General features: G+C 43.4%; 1 protein-coding gene and 1 long non-coding RNA gene across 3 annotated transcripts; one reads left to right on the forward strand and one right to left on the reverse strand.

The window, feature by feature from the left end:
* The first annotated feature begins 620 nt into the window (after positions 1–620).
* S1PR1 (sphingosine-1-phosphate receptor 1) lies at positions 621–4,821 on the forward strand. 2 transcript variants are annotated; one of them, XM_071750953.1, is made up of 2 exons: positions 621–819; positions 2,008–4,821. In XM_071750953.1, exon 2 carries the CDS (start codon positions 2,162–2,164, stop codon positions 3,299–3,301), a length of 1,140 nt encoding a protein of 379 aa, XP_071607054.1. In that variant the 5' UTR covers positions 621–819; positions 2,008–2,161; the 3' UTR covers positions 3,302–4,821. The 2 variants fall into 2 exon arrangements, with proteins under 2 accessions (XP_071607054.1, XP_071607053.1); XM_071750952.1 differs by having other exon boundaries at positions 2,030–4,821.
* Positions 4,822–15,866: 11,045 nt separating this feature from the next.
* LOC139798752 (uncharacterized) lies at positions 15,867–17,667 on the reverse strand. The gene is made up of 2 exons (XR_011726958.1): positions 17,574–17,667; positions 15,867–16,046 (listed from the first exon to the last, which is right to left on the reverse strand). It is a non-coding gene; the product is annotated as an uncharacterized lncRNA (long non-coding RNA).
* Between the last annotated feature and the right edge of the window lie 722 nt (positions 17,668–18,389).

Genomic DNA, 18,389 nt, shown 5'->3' on the forward strand with positions numbered 1-18,389 from the left:
GGAATGCTCCTGCAGCCACTGGGCCTGCCATGACAAAACCACACCTCTGCACGGCCCCAGCTTGGTAAAGTGGGAAAAAGGAAGAGTTTCTTTTCGGGTACGTCCTTAGAATTGTTTATAATGTCCTCCAAGAACGAGTACTGAGATGGCACACGGGATGCTCCTTTTGGACATATCCCTCCTATGCCTAGCCAGAGGGGACAGGTTGGGCGGAGGTGCCCACCAGCACCCCCCGAGGCGGAGGGGCCATGCTGGGAGATGGCTGGGCCCCGCCATCTTCCCGGGGAGAGCCTCCGGTTTCCCGCGAGGAAAACGGAGGCGCAGGTGTCCAGGGCAAGAGGCAGCTGGAGACCGGCCGAGGCGTCCCTCTGTTCGCCTCCCCTCGCCTGGAAAGAACCGGAGGGTTCCCCGGAGGGACTCCCCCCAACGTGCCTTCCTGGGCTTTCCGCTTCGTCCCCTTCCTTCCCCAGGCCGGTGGGTCTGTAAAAGCCCCGGCACAGCAGCGCCGGCCTCTGTTGCCCCGGGGCGGGCAGGACAGGGCAGGGCAGCGGTGGGACGGGACGGGACGGGACGGGGCGGGCAGGATTTCCTGTCCGCCGGCGGGGCGCTGCGAGCTGCCGGGCTGGGCTGGGCGTGCAGGTCCCACACAGGAGCCGCCCCGTGGCCGCAAGCAGGGAGGAGTTAGAAGGGAATAATCCGAAACGGGGTGGAGAGCAGTAGCTGCAGAAACATTAAAACCACCGAGTGCCTCGGCGCGCTGCTGGAGTTGCTCCGCGGGCATGCAAGATGCGCAGGACTGATGCGCCGCGCCTGAGCGAGGTAAGGCTAGGGGTGCCGCGACCGCGCACCGCGGGGCTGCCCCCGCCGGGGTACCAGCGCCTCGGCTCTTGTCTCGGCGCGCCCGCCTGGGAGCTCCTCAAACAAAAGAGGCGAGGGGGCTGTCCGAGAGCCGCCGTGCCCGGTTTGGTGCCGCTCTGGCGGAGGCGGTGTGGGATGGAGCCGGGGAGCTGTGCGGGACAGGCGGTGCGGGCCCGGAGGTGTGGGATTGAGCCTGGGGGCGGACGGGAGCGGTGCAGGCTCCAGAGCGGGGAGCCGTGCTCCATGGCCTCGCACCTCCTGCTTTGCCTCACTTAGGCTGTAGTTTAAGAACTCTGCCTGTTCTTTCCTTAAGTGATTTTACGTCCTTATTTCTCTTTAAACGTCCACTAGAAAATGCATGTAAAGAGAGTTTCCTCTATATCTGTATTCTTTAATCATGCCTATTTTAAAAACTTACAGTGCTAATTATTGAAAGACAAGGTTGTTTTGGTTGGTTTTTTTTGTTTGTTTGTTTGTTTTTTACTATTCTTTTCAGACCCACGGGATGGCCTTGCTATGTAGCTTATTTACATATTCTTTTTTGATGTCCTAAACTTTTTACGGCTCTGGTTGTGTAAAGTGTGTTTTTAGTTCTGTTTGGCAAGAGTACCCCTTTCATTTTTACAGCTTTAAGATGATCTCTTGCTTGTGTATGCATCAGAGAATTGACCATGGTGTCAGTAAAGTGCGTAACTGCCAACATCCAAAACATACACAGACTTTATTAACAGAGGAGAATACGGATCTCCTGTCAAGTAATTTCTATGCAGGCTTTTGTGCATTTGCAGTTAAATCAAGCCCTCTCCCTTCCTAAATCTCTGCTGTTGTATTACAAGGTGTGTTTACGTGGATAGAGAGATACACTAGAACTTACTGCTGGGGAGCTATGAGATATTTTGCACTGGAAGAAGTCCAATCATGCAGTCCTTGCTGACTACAATTTAGCTGTTCAGCTCTGCATGACAGAACTTTTTTTGTCTTACTAGCTTCACCTGCTGAATTCTCCTAACCATCTTTTAGATGTGTAATGGCAGCTGAATAAAACTGGTTCCTGTGTGTCACATTTCTGACTCTGACAATTAAACTAGTGGATTATTTTAAACCCTTTATAATTTGTTACATTGTTTGCCTTCCTTCTTTTAACTCTAGGCTTTGTGCCTCTTGTTCTCAGGGCTGTGGTTTCTGAGGCTGTGCAGCAGTGCCAGCCGGGCTGTGGGGCCAAGGAGCTGCGGGGCAGCCACCGGGTTTACGCTCGGTGTCACCGTCTTGTGGCCACTGGGGAAGCAGTACCCAGCCCGGCACCATGAGCTCCAGCACTACTGCCCCGCTGAAGGTCGTAAGCAACCTTGCCAACACTGATGTCAACTATGTCATCAAGGAGCATTATAATTACACGGGAAAGCTAAATGAGAATGCGGACAGTGGAATAAAAGTGACGTCAGTGGTTTTTATCATCATTTGCTGCTTTATAATCTTAGAGAACATTTTTGTCTTGCTCACCATCTGGAAAACCAAGAAGTTTCACAGACCCATGTACTATTTCATTGGGAACTTGGCTCTTTCAGACTTGCTGGCTGGTGTGGCTTATACTGCCAACCTTCTGCTATCTGGACACAAAACCTACAGCCTTACCCCCTCCCAATGGTTTGTAAGAGAAGGTAGCATGTTTGTTGCCCTGTCAGCTTCTGTGTTCAGCCTGTTGGCCATTGCCATCGAGAGATACATCACCATGTTGAAGATGAAGCTCCACAATGGCAGCAACAGCTTCCGCTCCTTCTTGCTGATCAGTGCTTGCTGGGTTATCTCCGTGATACTTGGAGGACTCCCAATTATGGGCTGGAACTGCATCAGCCTCTTGTCCAACTGTTCCACTGTGTTGCCTCTCTACCACAAGCACTATATTCTCTTTTGCACCACTGTTTTCACTGGCCTTTTGCTATCTATTGTTGTCCTCTATTGCAGGATCTACTCCATGGTGAGGACTAGAAGCCGCAGGCTGACATTTCGGAAAAACATTACCAAAGCTACTAGGAGCTCAGAAAAGTCTCTAGCCTTGCTCAAGACAGTGATCATAGTCCTGAGTGCCTTCATTGCCTGCTGGGCTCCTTTGTTCATCCTGCTTTTACTGGATGTGGGGTGTAAAGTAAAGAGCTGCCCAATCCTCTATAAAGCAGAATATTTCTTAGTACTGGCTGTGCTTAATTCAGCCACCAACCCTATCATCTACACCTTGACAAACAAAGAGATGCGGAGGGCTTTCATCAAGATTCTGTGCTGCTGCAAATGTCCCCCAGCAGATTCTGGGACCAAATTCAAGAGGCCGATCATCGGGGGGATGGAGTTCAGCCGAAGTAAATCTGACAACTCCTCCCACCCACAGAAAGAGGAGGGCGACCATCCTGAAACCATCATGTCTTCAGGCAATGTTACCTCATCTTCCTAGGAATAAACATGGGGGTATATTTCTGAGCCTTCCTCTGAAATCGGAGAGCTGAGATGCCTCCTGCTCATGGTGGCAGATTTGGGCTAAGTGAGCAAGTAGCATTAGTTCTAGTGAGGCAAACGGTGCACTTGTGAGGCTGGAGTTCAAGAAATGGGACAGACTGTTCTGGCTTGAAAATCTTTTTCCCTGGAGCATGTTTTGTCTTTGCACTGAGGCAGCTCAGGATTGTCAGGCGCATTCAAATCCTGAAATCTCCTTAGTAACTCTGAAAGACTGATGCCTTGGTGAAATGATGCCTGGTGTGTGTGAGAGAAAGAGAGGGGGGGGAAGAGGGAAAGGGAGAATGAATCTGTTTTTTTTTCCCCCCTGTGAGAAGAATGTGAAGTTATTTCTCCTTGCAGCAAACCACTGACACAAAGATCTTTTTGTACTGAGTTAGTGGTGGCTCTGGTGTAGCTGGTCAGTAGTGTTTGTTTAGCACATATTACACAAGTGTAACTTAGACCACATACAACCATAATTTGTCATCACTTTCTGGAGTTTTTAGTTAAGTCAGGTTTTATTTGCAGAGTCCAAAGCTGTCAGGGTTTTATTTAGCAAGATCATAGCTGTGAATTTTTGCTGTTGGTCCATATTACATTTGAAGACTATGAGCCAGACTCTGCAGTTACTTTCACCTGTACAATTCCATTGACTGCATTAGATTTAATGGAGTAGCTCAGAGCAGCATTTTGCCCCATATGTTGAATGCCTTGTTATTCTATAGTATTAAATATACTGCGTTATTATGACAAATGCAAGGTAAAATTAAAGGTCATTTCTCTTTAAGATTACTGAAAGTAAATCTAATAGTATAAGATACTATTGACAACAGCAGAATTTTTGCCTAAGTAAGAAGAGTTAAAAACTGAAGAGGCATTTAAGTGTCAGGTTCATAGTCTTTGCAAAGGTGAAGATTGGTTGGAAAATCTGAAGAGTACCATGGGTTTCAGAAAAATAAAATGAAAGCTGAAGCGAAATGACTGTAGATAAATGCACTTCCATAACAAAATGCAATATATTTTGGCACATTTTATTAATGTTTATAATTTCATCAAAGATGTCTGTATTTTGTCAGTTCATGGAAGAAGTACCTGTCATTAAAGTGAATGTATTTGTTTTACAGCATCGTTTTTACTCCTCTATTTTTCTAACCTGTGCTAATGGGGTTGAATGTGTACAATGTAAATAAGTTAATAAGATGCAGGCGTTTTCATGCACCTACAGCATTACTATAACAAAAATGGTATATTTGGGATAGCTGAGAGCAATTTACTGATTTACAATAATTGGCAATTTCTAGAGGTGGTATTTTGTAAAGAAAATTTATTGCCTGTGTAGTAAATTTTCCAGTGCAATTAAACTGTTGGGTTTTTTTTCTGGTTTTAAAAAAATAGTATTTAAAATGTTTCTGACTTTTATTGTTTGATTTGCACATAGCTTTATTGACTTCTAAACATTAATAAACTGATTTTTTTAAAGATTCTGTTATCAGATCACTAGTGGTTTTGTACTGTTGTGGCGGTTTCATGCCAGGTTTGGTTTCTTGTTGACAGGAGTCAGTGGAAGAATTCCTTTCTTTCAGTATGTGCCAGGATTAAGCCCATTCTGCGGGGACATGATATGTGTAATGATACTTACAGGATCATAAATTGTAAAAATACAAAATAGGTGCTAGAATATATTTTTTCATCAGCACATGCTGTATTGATGAAATGGCATTAAAGAAATCACTACAGTAGTGAACCTTCCCCCAGCAGCTAATGAAGCACAAAAAAAGGGGAAAAAAGATGCCTGGCAGTTTTACCATGACTGCCTGGAGTACATGAACTAATTAACTTATATTACTAATATAATTTTTAGGTTTAATTTTTAGCTTTAATTTTTAGGTTTTTAATTTTTAAAACATCAAAGAAGGGCATGAAATGTAGAATGGCATCCTCAGCTACGTAACTGCTGCAGCTCTGCTGGGTCCACCAACCCAGAGCAGTGTAGTTGCTGTACTGCATTACTTCTTCCAAAGGCTTGACTTCCATTTCCTTTCTTGCTGCCGTTCCCTCTCGGTTTTACTTTTAAGTTCCATGGAGCTTGTTCAGGATGCAGTTGGAGTGTGAAGATAAACCTCACCTTCTTGTACTGTATGTCATCGCCATGCAAAGTTTACTGTGGGAAATGAGAGCCTGCTCGCTGAGGAAAGCTCTGGGTCATAACCTCACTTCCTGAAGGAAATTCCAAAAATGCCCCCAAGACAAAAGAGTGGAAACAGGCTGGAATTTCTCTCCATCTGTCTGCCTGTACGGAAGGAATGATTTCATGTGTGCTCACTTCCTAGGCTTTTAATTAGTGACTTGAGCAGGGTAGGAAAAAATGTCAAATGTGTATCTGCACACAAGATAAAGTCTCTCTTGGCTCAGGCCTTCATTTGGGCAGGGATGGTTTATGCTGGGTACTGACAATCATGAGGGAAAGCACTGCTTTGTCCCAGGGATAAAGTCACTTCTGTGCAGAACACCAAAAGTATATAAATAATGGAACTCCAGTTAAGCCCTCAGTGTGCTACAAATGAGGCATAAAGGCAACATACAGGGATGTCTGAAAATGTGGGGTTGTTTTTATCTGAAGGACAAGGGCCCTTGTACTCTTGAAGTGTTACATGCATTCAGGTTGCTTGTCCCACAGGAGTCTGAGATCCCATGACACAGGATGAGCTGTGTCATAGCATGGCTGCATCACTGGCTCTTTGTGACTGCCACTGGCCTTTGTGAATTCATAGCTGATAGCCCCACAGGTGAGTCACTTCCCTTCTCTTTGCCTTTGTTTCTGTATCCCTTGTTATCTGTCTCTAATTGTACTGCAGGCCATTGTGGAAAATTAGTTTTCCCCTATGGGGGTGGATTGTGTGGTAGGAGCCCAGTGTTGGTGGAGAACTTTAAGCCCTACGTAATTTACGCAATAAAAGAAATGCGAACATCAGAGTGTGGCACTGGGCCATGGGAAGCATTTCCTATGCTCTTGATCAAGATGACTGAAATTTGTTTCCTCCACAGACAGGCCACATCTATGCATGTAGACATGGAACAGTAACTAATAAAACTATAACAATAACGCAAGTAAGGGTTCCTGCTGGGGAAAAAGAAAGAAGCCATGTGTCTTAGCCATGGACACCCTATACTGTTGCCCATCAAGTTAGGTTAGGTGTGTAGTGAACAATTTTGAAGTGTGCAAAGCAAAAAGTACCCTTCCCAGGCCCTGATCTGCCTTCTGTAATTGCACCCAAACGGCGTGCAGCTTTGTCCCGTTGTTGGCCATGTGACAAACGGGCAGAGAAAATGAACCACAAACTGCAGAGGTGCATTATACTGAATGTCTACGTGAAATAAAATAGTCCAAATAGCCAGACTAGCCCAGCCCTTTGATTTATTTTCTTTTCCTTGCTGTTCTTCCAGTGTAAGGAATAGAAAAGAAGTGGTAAATGATAATAAAATCTTTCTGTTGCTCCCCTGGCAACTCCCTGATTAGGTACACCTGTGTGGAACCCAGGTATAGCTGGGTGTATGTTGGGCAGTGAAGGGGCTGCAGCCAGAATGCCTTGCAGACAATTTGGGACAAATAAGCCTTGGTCTTGCTGTACAATGCAGGCATTCGGGACCAAAACTACGGGACATCAAAACAAAAATACTGTTATCCATCATTTTCATACTCTTGTCAATTAAGAAACAGAGGGACTGCTCAACTGTAACATTTCTTAATTCCTAATTTGGCCTGGAAGATCTCAGTACTGGTTGTGTTTTGTATGTGCTGAGGCATTATCAGATGCTGTAAAGAGGTTCAGAGTGACAAGGCATCTAAAAATGTAGATATGTAGACCAGAGCTGTGTAACCTACTCAGCTCTGAAATACTAGAAATTTCCCAAGGACAGGCTTGGTCATTTATATGGCTCTATAATTAGCCACGAATACATCTTTTGTATTTCAATAATTACTCATATCATTTTTCTTGGAAAACAAATACAACAACAACTGAACCTTCAAGAATTTAAGAAACGACCAACCAAACAAAATTTATCTAAATTCAGTTCCTCTATTCTGCTTTCACAAACCTTTCTAATCCCATCTTTGCATTCACAGAGTTTGCTCCCTCTCAACTAATTTATTCTGATAGAGCCCTATTTCTTTTTACATAGTCTGCAAGAATCACACTGGGTCAAGAAATCCCTCTTCAGTTATATATTCTTAAGCATAGGATTTGTTTGATAATTAACAGTAATCAAATTCACTGTGAACACAGGAGTGAACATGTGGTGCAGCTAACTTGTTCCAGTGAAATTTTGCTGCTGAAATAAGAAGTGTCTAGAGAGATCTGAAACTCAAGTATCTAATATAAATTAAGATACTAAAAAAAAAATAAATTGGGGTTTGGGAAAGGTGGGAGCATAATTAGTGTAGGCTTATGTGATCTGCTGAAGAGAATTACAGTGTTAAGGACCGCCTTCCCTGCAGGAACAGGGTGACACATTCCTTGTGTCTCCTGTTTATCCACAAATTCTGAAAGATGTTGTGTCAAACCATCAGTTTCCACATAAAACCCACCAAGCAAAGCTCTGTGTGGACGAATCTTTTACTCTACTGAAAAATCTTACACGGGGGTGAAGCAGGAATCATTTCCTTGCTCTCAGACTCTCTGTGCTACCTTCAGGGGACAAAAAGGCAGGAAATCCCATCAGCCACACCCAGGAATGCTCCAGCATGGAAAAGTCCTAATAAAGCATAGTGGACAAAGCTCAGTCAACCCTCTGTGAACCCTCCACCAAGCATGGCTTAGTAGTCATATAATGGAAACCTGATACAAAGACAAATATTTATCTTGAGCTTATGTGAATGATGGCTTGGAGAAGATCTATTTAAAAACACATGGTACAATAACTATACATCAAAACAGCTCATCGGAAATGCATGTGACTAAAGCCACATTAAATATTAACATGTGTACATAGCATTTGCAGTATTTATTCAAAATCACTTTTCTCAACTAAAAGCAGGCTCAAAGTACCAACTGCGTATTTTTTTATAACCAATGAACATCTGGAAAACACAGTCTAGGGAGAAATCACTGAATAGATACTGGCTTAAAATTATCTGCTGGGGTGCATGAAATCATCAATGAAAGCAGTATCAGTACCTGGGAAAATCTGTGGTTTGAATCATAGCTGACAGCTGACACTTTCTGGTGCTGATCTCATCTAACTGCTAAATGTATCTTTGCACTCTTAAGCATAGATATGCTTAGCATAAGCCAAGACTTCTTGACTTAGCAGGACACTGGTATAAATTGCTGGAATGCTGATTCAGACAGATCCTTGCCTATTATTGAGCACCCACAGTTGTGCGTTGTGAAGGTGGGGATGTGAATTGCTATTAGGAATTGAAATAGGATTTATATGGTTACAGATAAAGTGCAGTTATTATTTCCACGATGTGAAAAATATATTTGCCAAAAGATCGTGATTGAGAGTGCATGGAAGAATGGGTTTCAGGGACAATTTGGGATTGGTAGGGGACTTGGACTACAGTCTGGTATTTGCTTTTGGAAATGAAGGGGAGGAATCCTTCCTTGTAATGAAGATGCACAGCTGAGAATTTTCACTTGTGGACTCTATCCTTAGATCTACACTTATTTCCTGAGCCACTCTGGGCAAGGTCTCATGAATTCTCTCATTCCCAAAAATACATAGATTCAATTTATACACCAGGATGTTTACAAGTGAACATTATGAATTTTGTGGTACTATTCAAAGAACTGATAGCTGTGGCATTTTGAATATGAGGTATGGTCTGTAAGGTCATTTATTGCCCAACTACTTTAAATATTTCCTTGTGCTTTGGTGAGCTAGATAATGCTGTGTAACTGTTACTGTAAGGTAGGAGAAAAAAATAATTCTAGTAATATGTGAACTGATTCATCATGGTTTGAAGAACAAATGAGATCTTGGCAGAAAAACACATTCTGAAGTGGTGCTTTTATTGAAAGGCAACTCAGCAAAGTGTGCGTTATCTTTCTTGCTTTCAGGGAAGACACAACTATGGTCTAACAATTTCTTCTTATCTGGTGATCACTCATATGCCTGCTGTACAAGGAACACACGTCAGCCATTTCCCAAACTCTTCTGGATGTTTTTTATTTCTATCACAACTTCTACTGTTGGATTAGGTGCAAGATAAGGAATTGCTTTCAGCTGGTTTGTAGCTTCTCTCTGAGATCAGGATTGTTTGATGAATGCACCTTTGGAACAAATCCTTTACTTCAAAGCAGCCAACTCGGTTCCAAAAAGTGTTAATAACCTTTCCCCCCCCCCCAGTCTTAGAAATATAATGCATTTTGCATTTTATTAACTCTCTTACTGTTTTTATACATATTACAAATGTTGCTTGAGGGAATCTTTCAGATCAGCTTTCATGTCAGGCTGTCCATTTCCCATGTGAAAGTGGTTGCATTTTATTTTTCTCATAAGTAATATAAATGTGAGGGAGAGGAACTTGTCTGCACAACTGAGGTCACAGTGAACGAACACTGAACCTTTTTACTTGAAATGGTTCATCAAGTGTCTCTCGTCAGGAGTCTTTCATGATGCAGGGTGAAGTTTTGCTTTTCACTAAACTTGCTGAAAAATGTAGAGGCAGTAGAGAGGGTTCAGGGGACAACAAAGCAAGGCGCTTTAATAGGATGAACTAATATAAAGGGCTCAGCAAGCAAAGCCTTTTCCCACCAGAGAGACGACAACAATACCCTGCCCAGCAGCTACACTGTGGAAGTGTGCTGGGTGATACAGAAAGAGAACTTGTTAAAGCTCCAGGGAAAAAGCAAATTATGCTTATGGAAACCAGAACTAGTTAAAACCTGTAGTATTTCAGGTGAATGCTTCTTATTGAACGCTCAAACTACCTCAGTATTTTAGAATATAATTGGGGGTGTGGGGGTGGGGTGTTCTTTTATTTCTTGGAAACAGCTCCGCTCCTGTATCTGAACAGAACTTCCCCACCATTACCCCCCACACCTCCAAGCACGAAGCCCCTGCCCGGGGGCGCTGGGGAGAGCGGGGCGCTCAGCCCTCAGGAATATCAAGAGCGGCTCCCAGTTGCTTAATCTGAGGCGAAAACCACTCGCTCTTCCTCCCCAGGCACGACCACCGAGGGGCCTCGCCCCCAGCCCTCTTCCTGTGTGCTGTTCCTGCGCTCCCCCAGCGTTTCCAGCGGCCCGACCCATCTTTTTCTGGCTCGCGTTTCCTTTTCCCTTCCGCTCCGCTTCCCTCCTGTTTGTGCCTGTCTGCATTTGCCGGCCGGGCGATGGATCTTGGCCGCCTCTGCTGCCGGGGCGGGCGGGACGGTGGCTCCCGCATGGCCGGTGGGCTACGGACCCCTGAGCTGTGGGGGGGCGGCAGACGGGGAACAACAATAAAAACCCAAACTCAACAACAAAAAGGCAAACCCTCCCCCCCCCAAGAGCCCCAAGCTGAAAAACGCTTTTATCTTGGCAACGAGTAAATGAATAAAATGCGTGTGCTGTAAGGATGGGGGGGGGGAAGTTCAGTGGGTCCTGCAGCAAAGCACAGGCGGGTGCGGGGGCGGGTGCGGGTGCTGCTGCTGCTGCTGCTGCTGCTTCGCAGCCGCAGCCGCCCCTCGCCTCGCTGCCGCCGCTGGCGTGCTCGGCCTCTGGGAGGGTAAAGCAGCGTCTCAGCGTGAAATGCCACTCCACGAATGCTGGGTTAATAGGTGTTAAGCCTGAAACTTAAAGGCGAGAATTTAAGCGCAGCAGCTGCAAAGCAGGTCAGGCTTTCACAGGCAGCTTTTTTGTTGGGAAGTACTTAAGACGCTCCTATTTACTGCTGATTATTTCACCAGGAGCACCAGATCACCCACCTTAAAACAGGTAGAGACTTTAAAGTGCAGAGTTCCTCCTTTAAAGAGGAAGCTAAAGGGCTTGAGGGGAGAGGCGTGTCCCCGGGAGAAGCTGAGGCTCAGTCACAACTCCCTAAGGGCTCGAAGCGACCCCGCTGCTCCTCCTTGGCAGTGAGGAGCGTCCTGTCCTGCCCACCTGCAGCTCCACCTGACAGCTTCTCTCACTACGAACAGGCAACCCTGTGTGAGCTTTTGGGTCAATATGAAAGCAACTAGAAGGCTGGGTTGTGGGGGTTAGCTTTTGTTTGGGTTTGGGTTTTTTTGTGTTTTTGGGTTTTTTTTAGCAGAAATGCATTGCAGGTCTTGAACTGTTTCTGACAGGATGTTTGTTGAAATCTCTATTTTTATTTGCATGTAGCTGAAGGAGCACAGGCTCTGTGCCTGGCAGTATGAGGCAGCCCCCCAAACCTGCCATGTTCTGTCTGTATCTCAGCATGGGTGCTGCCAGGAGGGAGCCTGGAACTGAGCAGTCACCCTGCCCGAGGTGTGGGGCAGCCAGCTGTGTCCCTAAGGCGGTCAGGAGGAGAGCAGGTAGGACTGAGGCCCAGTGTGGGGGAGTTGGGTGAGGCAGGGCAGTGTCCCTTGGGTGCTGTGTTCAAGAGGAAGGAGGACCTTGGGTCTAACTTGGTCTCTCCCCTTGCAGTCTGGGGGGGTTGTGGTTTTTGTGTGGGAGCAGTGCAAGCCTACAGCAATTGTAGTGTGGTTTTGTTCTCGTGGAAGCATGTGTGGCTGTAAGGCACTTCCCCCACCAAAGTGTGGTGAGAATGTATGATGTTATGTGACATTAAAGTCCAAACTAGCAAAGTCTAGGTAGCTTCACTTTAATTACAAAATCCAGAGAGCAGAAGTGCAAAAGCTGTGGCACGCTTCATAAACAAAGTGCTTATTTCAGTCTTGCCTTTATTGCAGTCCTCCAAACTTATTTGAGTATTCTGTTATCCACTTGTAGGCAGCATTTTGGGAACAGTAAAGACACAAGGCACAGGAACAGTAAAGACACAGGTTTATACCACCCCAGCTTGATACTTTGGGAATTATGTAATGAATTCATGCTTATCAAGGTGCCTTCACACTGTCCTCTGCTGATCTTCTGTGCCTTTGTGCAGACACTTGTTGATAAAGTAACAGAAGTTTTGATACTTCATACTGAAGATGTTTCCTTGGGACTCATTCCTATCATCAAAGGGTTTATTTGCAGGGGTAGAAGGAACTGCAAACAAACAAACCTGCTGGAGAAACCATAACTATTTTGTCTTGTTTGACTGTCTTTCTGCACGGAATGAGGTAATACAAAATGCAACAAATAGCAAAGCAATTTTAGCTGTGTTTAAAGGCATTTTGATATGTGTCACTTGCAGACTTAGCCTTGTGTGTGGCCTCTACTCTTTTTGTTATGGGAAATCAACCTAATAAAACTTCTCCTTCCCTTCTAAATGAATGTCATTGTTATAATACAATGAGTCAGAAAAGAAACAATATTAACCACAAAATAATGGCAGTCTAACCACCAGCATGAGTTCTCCCCCCATCCATCAATCAAGTGCAATTCTTAACTGTGTTTCCTCATTGTGATCATAATTTAATGAAACTGAAAGTGGATGAGTTCCCACATATCAAAAGTAGGTTTTTCACTGTTATAATTGCGTGCATGAGATGACCTTTTCAGAGCTAGAGAACTGAAAAAATCTTGTCATCTATGAGCATTGTGTAGATACATCAAGCAGGTCCATGTCTGCCTGGGTTTTGGAGGTAGTACGATGATGGTTTTAAAATGTTCAGAGTTTTGATGGCATAATGAATGAAGCTCAAGACATTTTATATCTGATAGATAATTCACATTGAATTTTAAAAAACTTGCAAAACCTGTGGATTCAGGTAATGTGTAATCCCCACAGTTTGTTGTACTGTAGGAGTGGAAAGGATGTCGAAGTATGAACTCCTAACGTGAAGGTAGAAACAAACATGCCTTATGTTTCTGCTCAGTTCTATCTCAGGGTAGCTGACTACTGAGCTGGGTTTGTCCTGTGACTGTGACCCTCTTTGGCTCATGGCATGCTGGCTTGGAAATACTCTTTTTAAACTGACAGCCCTTAAGGCTTGGTATTGCTCTGCTATTAGCTCTCTTATTGGACTTGGAATTTTAGATGAAGGTGGAGGTAGCGAAGCACTCAGACAAGCCCCTTGATTTGGATAAACTTTTGTTTTAAAAGATTCGGGCATGAACATACTTTGTAAGTGGTTCATGAACAGATTTCCCCTGTTGTCAGAATGATATGCAGGAGTTCAGTCACACTCATGTAGGTTTATGGTGGTGCTGTGTCCATTACAAAGAAATGCCTGACCTGTTTGACTGCTGTGGTTGAGGTACAGCAGTTTCTGTTGCTGATGATACAGGAGAGGAGAATGTAAACACTGTCAGTCTGTTGCCTTTGACTCCTCGTTCAGAATGGCTGTGTGTGCTTTTGTATTTGAGTTAAATGAGAGTGACCTAGAGAAAAGCCTGGACTTGGGTCTGCCTTGGTCTTAGCAATCTTTAAAATGCTGCCACAGTAGCCTGTGAATTTATTAGAGTTCTCAAAGGTAAAGTTTGGAAGAATAAGTGAGATGAAAATGAAAGGAGACCAGAAGAACAGGCTTGTTTCCATTTGTAGCTACATGTTTCTGGAGGCTTGTGTTTGATTTTAATTTACCTTTCACATGGAAGGTATGTCAAGTGTAGACACATCTCTCTGCTTTGACCTGGTCATCTGAGGATGAAAGCTGTATAGCTAGGTAGCTGCAAGGCAGCCTAAGCGAATATACCATGTTTTGTGTGGGTTATGTGTTTCAGCAGTGCTAACACGGCTATTTGGTGTCTGGACTTGATCTGTCTTGCATCCTGCCAGCCTTAGATACTCTAATTTATGTGCCCCCGGGCACCCAGATGCACCCAGAACTGTTTTGATCGCAGAGACATTACTACAGTTCCGTTTGTGGTTGCTGTCTGTATTTCAAAAGAGGGCTTTTATATTTAAAGTGATGGGGAAGCTGAAATTACACTGTTTACTTGTCCTCTCTAGAGAAAGATGAGAAAAATAATCCTTTTCATTTTGCTTTTAGGTGTTTTGGTTTGGGTTTTTTTTTTTTTTTTTTTTTTGTTTTTTTTTTTTTTTTTTTTTTTTTTGTTTTGTTTTTTGTTTTGTTTTTTTTTTTTTAGCAGGTCAGGCATCATTCCCCATTACTCTTTGTTAAGTGGTCTGTCACAGGATCCTGCTGATTGATTTCTAAAAGACCCATTTGCTAAGCCTTTGTTATTATACAACACTCAATTAGCAATGGAACTATGAATGGAAAGAATTGTAAAGCAGAAGGGAGAGTTACACACAGAAGATACTAATTTAATACAAAGCCTGGCCTCAGATCAGATCTATTGCTGAGAAAAGGTGGTACAAACTTTCATAGAGTTGTTAAAAGTTCAGCCCACTCATATCAGACCTGCATCTGATTCTCTCAGTGTTGTAGCTTAATACATTAAGGCTGGTTCTGACTCTGACCTTGAACTCTTGCTGTCAGTGAAAGATTTAGCATCAGTTTGTGTGGGGGTGGTGTTGGAACTGTGGTGGAAAATGAACGATTCTTGCATTTCTTAATTTTGCCTGTGCTGCTTCTTTGCATTCTGGATCACTCATTCCTGCTGGTATGAAAGGGAAATTCTTCAAGCTGATCATGCCTATAAGTTTCAAAATGACAGGTGAGATGTATATAAAACCCAAATTTCAGCCCCGCCCTGCCAGGCACAGTTGAATGGTTATTTGAGCAAATCCAGAAAGTCTTCCATCGGTAGAAAATAAACTGTTTTGTTCATTCATTCTTGAGAATCTAGTAAATCTAGTGTAAAATTACTGAATGGTGGCTGTGTGTTTATTTTGTTCTATTAAATGGAATTCATGTCATAGTTATAGAGGTATTGTGTGAAATAAAAGTTGCCTCAATTAACAGTTGGGAACATGCACTTCACATGATGTGTTTCTTTCTCTGTAAGTACTAGTAGCTAATGATTAAGTCCTGAAATAACTCAGTCTTTGCTAACTCACTGAACTTGCACAAAACCATAACCAGAACAATATGGGGATTAGAGGCCAGGGAGTCTGCTGTGGAGCTCAAAGTTGCAGGAGACCAGAAGAGAGAGTTGTTTGGCCAGGACAGCCTCTGAGGTAAACTTCACATGTTATCCACACAATTACACTGTATTTCTTCACAGAGTTACAGGTTGTTTGTTTGTTTGTTTGTTTTTTTTAAATAAGCAAATTGTTGTATTTTATATATGAAAGCACGTTTTTTAAATTAGGTCTGGGTGATCTGTCCTATGATCTACTGTTCCTTCCAGGTACCTTAAAAAAAAAAAAAAAAAAAAAATTCTAGGGTGCTCACGATTCACACCCTGTATGAGAATAACTTATTAGCAGCATCTTAGGAGGTGAAGTTGAAGGTTTTTCTGTGGACCAAGGGCGTTAGCGTGCTCTTTCTATGCCTGGTTTTTCTCTCTCAAGTCTTTACCCATTGTGTGAATGATGGCATTACACACTTATGTGCATTTTAGTTTTTCTTTAATCTCCAAGAATGTGCTAGCATCTTTGAAGCTTTGAAAATGAACCCCTTCTGAGACTGTTAATTTTTTGCTCATCCTTAAATATAGGCAATTCCTGGAACTTGGGTATAATTTTCTTTTACTTTTTTTGGAGCGTGCCTTCTGCTAGTCTTAATTTTGCCAAGTCTGGAAGGAGAAAAGACAAAAGTCCATGAGAAATGAATGTTCACATGGAGTTATAGCATGACTGGACATAGGGGAAACAGTGGTATGTGTTCTATTAGGGGGCAGTCAACATGACCTACAGACTTGTATTTTATGAAACTTGCATTATTGACAGAATCTTACTGTTACATAATGATATGGAAAACATGACAGAAGATTCATCTGATATATTGTTGTACCTTCCATCATAATGAGCATACAAGATCATCCTAGAAACATTTTTAACTTGTTTGTAAAAATCTGTGGATGAAGGCTGGCAAGGTGTTCAGGCCATCCATCCTTGCACTTTGCTGTCCTTACTACTAGAATCACTACAATTATTTTTTTACAATTTAAGTCCATCACTTCTTACTCCCTCTACTTAGCCTCCAGAGGTTAGTATTCCATTTGTATGTATGGAAACTTTTCATGTACTTAAAATCTGGCAGGTTGTCACCTCTTAATCTCTAGGCTAACTGATCTGAATTATTGTACTCATTCCTCAAAGATACTTTTTTCCCAGACTTCCAGTGATTTTTATTTTTTTTCCCCCCTCTGGCCTCTCTTTAATTGGATAATACTTGTATGTGAGAATGTATATATACATATTTTATTACACATATATACACATTTTATTACACATTTATATGCCTTTTAAGAATAAACTAAAGGGTCTAACCACTTTAGATACAAATAGCATTGTGCATACCAAATAAAAATGTCTATGTGAAGACAGTATATTACTAGTTTTAGAAGTGTCTTTAAAAATTAATGAGTATGACCTTTTTAAACAAACGATAGTGATGAGAGTTTACAGGATCGTTCCAAATAATTCGGGCCTTTTAATCAGCCTTTCTAAAGCTGTTACAAGTATCAGTTCAGGTGAGTGAGAAATACTGGGTACTTAATTGGGACAGCTTTCTAATAAAAGCAGAAGAAATGTTCCTGATCACATTTGGATTTGCATACAGATGTTCTGTTAGAGGGTTATCTGTTTCTTCTCAGATACTGGTGAAAACTTGGGAAATTCTGTGCTAGTATAAGTGAATCATCATTCTTTGGTACTTCACTTGCAGCCTGTCACCTGTAAAGACTGCAGAGAATTTGTTCAGTCAGCTCAGCTTGTGGCAAGTTATCAAATAGGAACTTTTCCTGCCTTCATAGTTTTGTGCCCCAAAATCTAATTTAAAAACACATTCCTCTCTGACTGCTGAGAGCAATGTAATATGTTTTCCTACTGATGTGTGCTCCCTGCAATCGTGTCAGCTACCCTCATCTTTGTTACAACCCCCCTGGCATCTCGTTGGCCCCGTTGCAACCAGATTAGGGAGAAACCAGCAACAGTGAGAACTATGGAAAACCTCACTGCTTCAGGATCTCTTTGTTCTTTCCACCTTCACCACCTGCCTGCTCTCACCCTTCTAATTTCTCAAGTCTGTGTTGCTTCTCCTTTTCCATTAAGAAATGCTTGCTTGGGATGGCTGAAGAGAGCTGCCAGGAAGGTCCTACCCCAAAAGTTCATTTTCCTGTGAGCCTGAAAGAGCTTCAGTGGTCCTTGTCCCACTGCTACGGTACCCCAGGCTTATCCTCACACACCTCCTGAGTTCTGTCTCGGTGCAGTGTTTACTGTGACCTTACTGAGATACCAACTGGCCAATTCATACACCCAGACAAAAGAACAGTTAATTATAGCACCCCTGGCTGGGTAGTGTAATCAGGTAACAAGTGACTGCTGGATTAATTAATTCACTTCCAAGCTAATATCATTTACAGATCTTAAGTACTTTGGTCGCAAACAAACCCTGCCCATGACAGCAGCGAGAGCGAGCAGAGAGAACCCATCTGCAGCCGGGGAGCGGAACGACCCCGCAGAGCCGGCGCTGGGGTCAAGGGAACGGTGCGGGAGCAGCAGTGTTTCAGGATACTTCCCGTTACACCATGCCGGCTTCCAGCTATGTGCGAGAAAGACAGTCGTGATGCGTATGTCTTTAAACAAACTTCCGCAACTGTTAAAAAGCCGTGGAAGTTCAGGCTGAGGACGCTGCCGAGGGCTTCCCGACCGGCGGGACGCGACGGCCCTCTGGCGGTGCTCGGGGCCCGGAGCCTCTCACCCGTGGGGACTCGCTACACAAATTGTCGAGCGCGGAAGTTTTAAACTTTTCCTTCTCCTCGCTCCTGTAGCCGCATACTGTTATGCTATGGCCAAGGAATTATGTGGCGGAATGGTTTGGTCTTGTGTCGTGTTTCGGTAAAACAGGTGATGCAACATCAGATGGGAAAGGATTTAAAATAGTTGGTAAGTCATAAAATATCACTGTTTATAGG

Source organism: Heliangelus exortis, chromosome 8 (genome assembly GCF_036169615.1).
Source record: "Heliangelus exortis chromosome 8, bHelExo1.hap1, whole genome shotgun sequence".
Lineage (NCBI taxonomy): Eukaryota > Metazoa > Chordata > Aves > Apodiformes > Trochilidae > Heliangelus > Heliangelus exortis.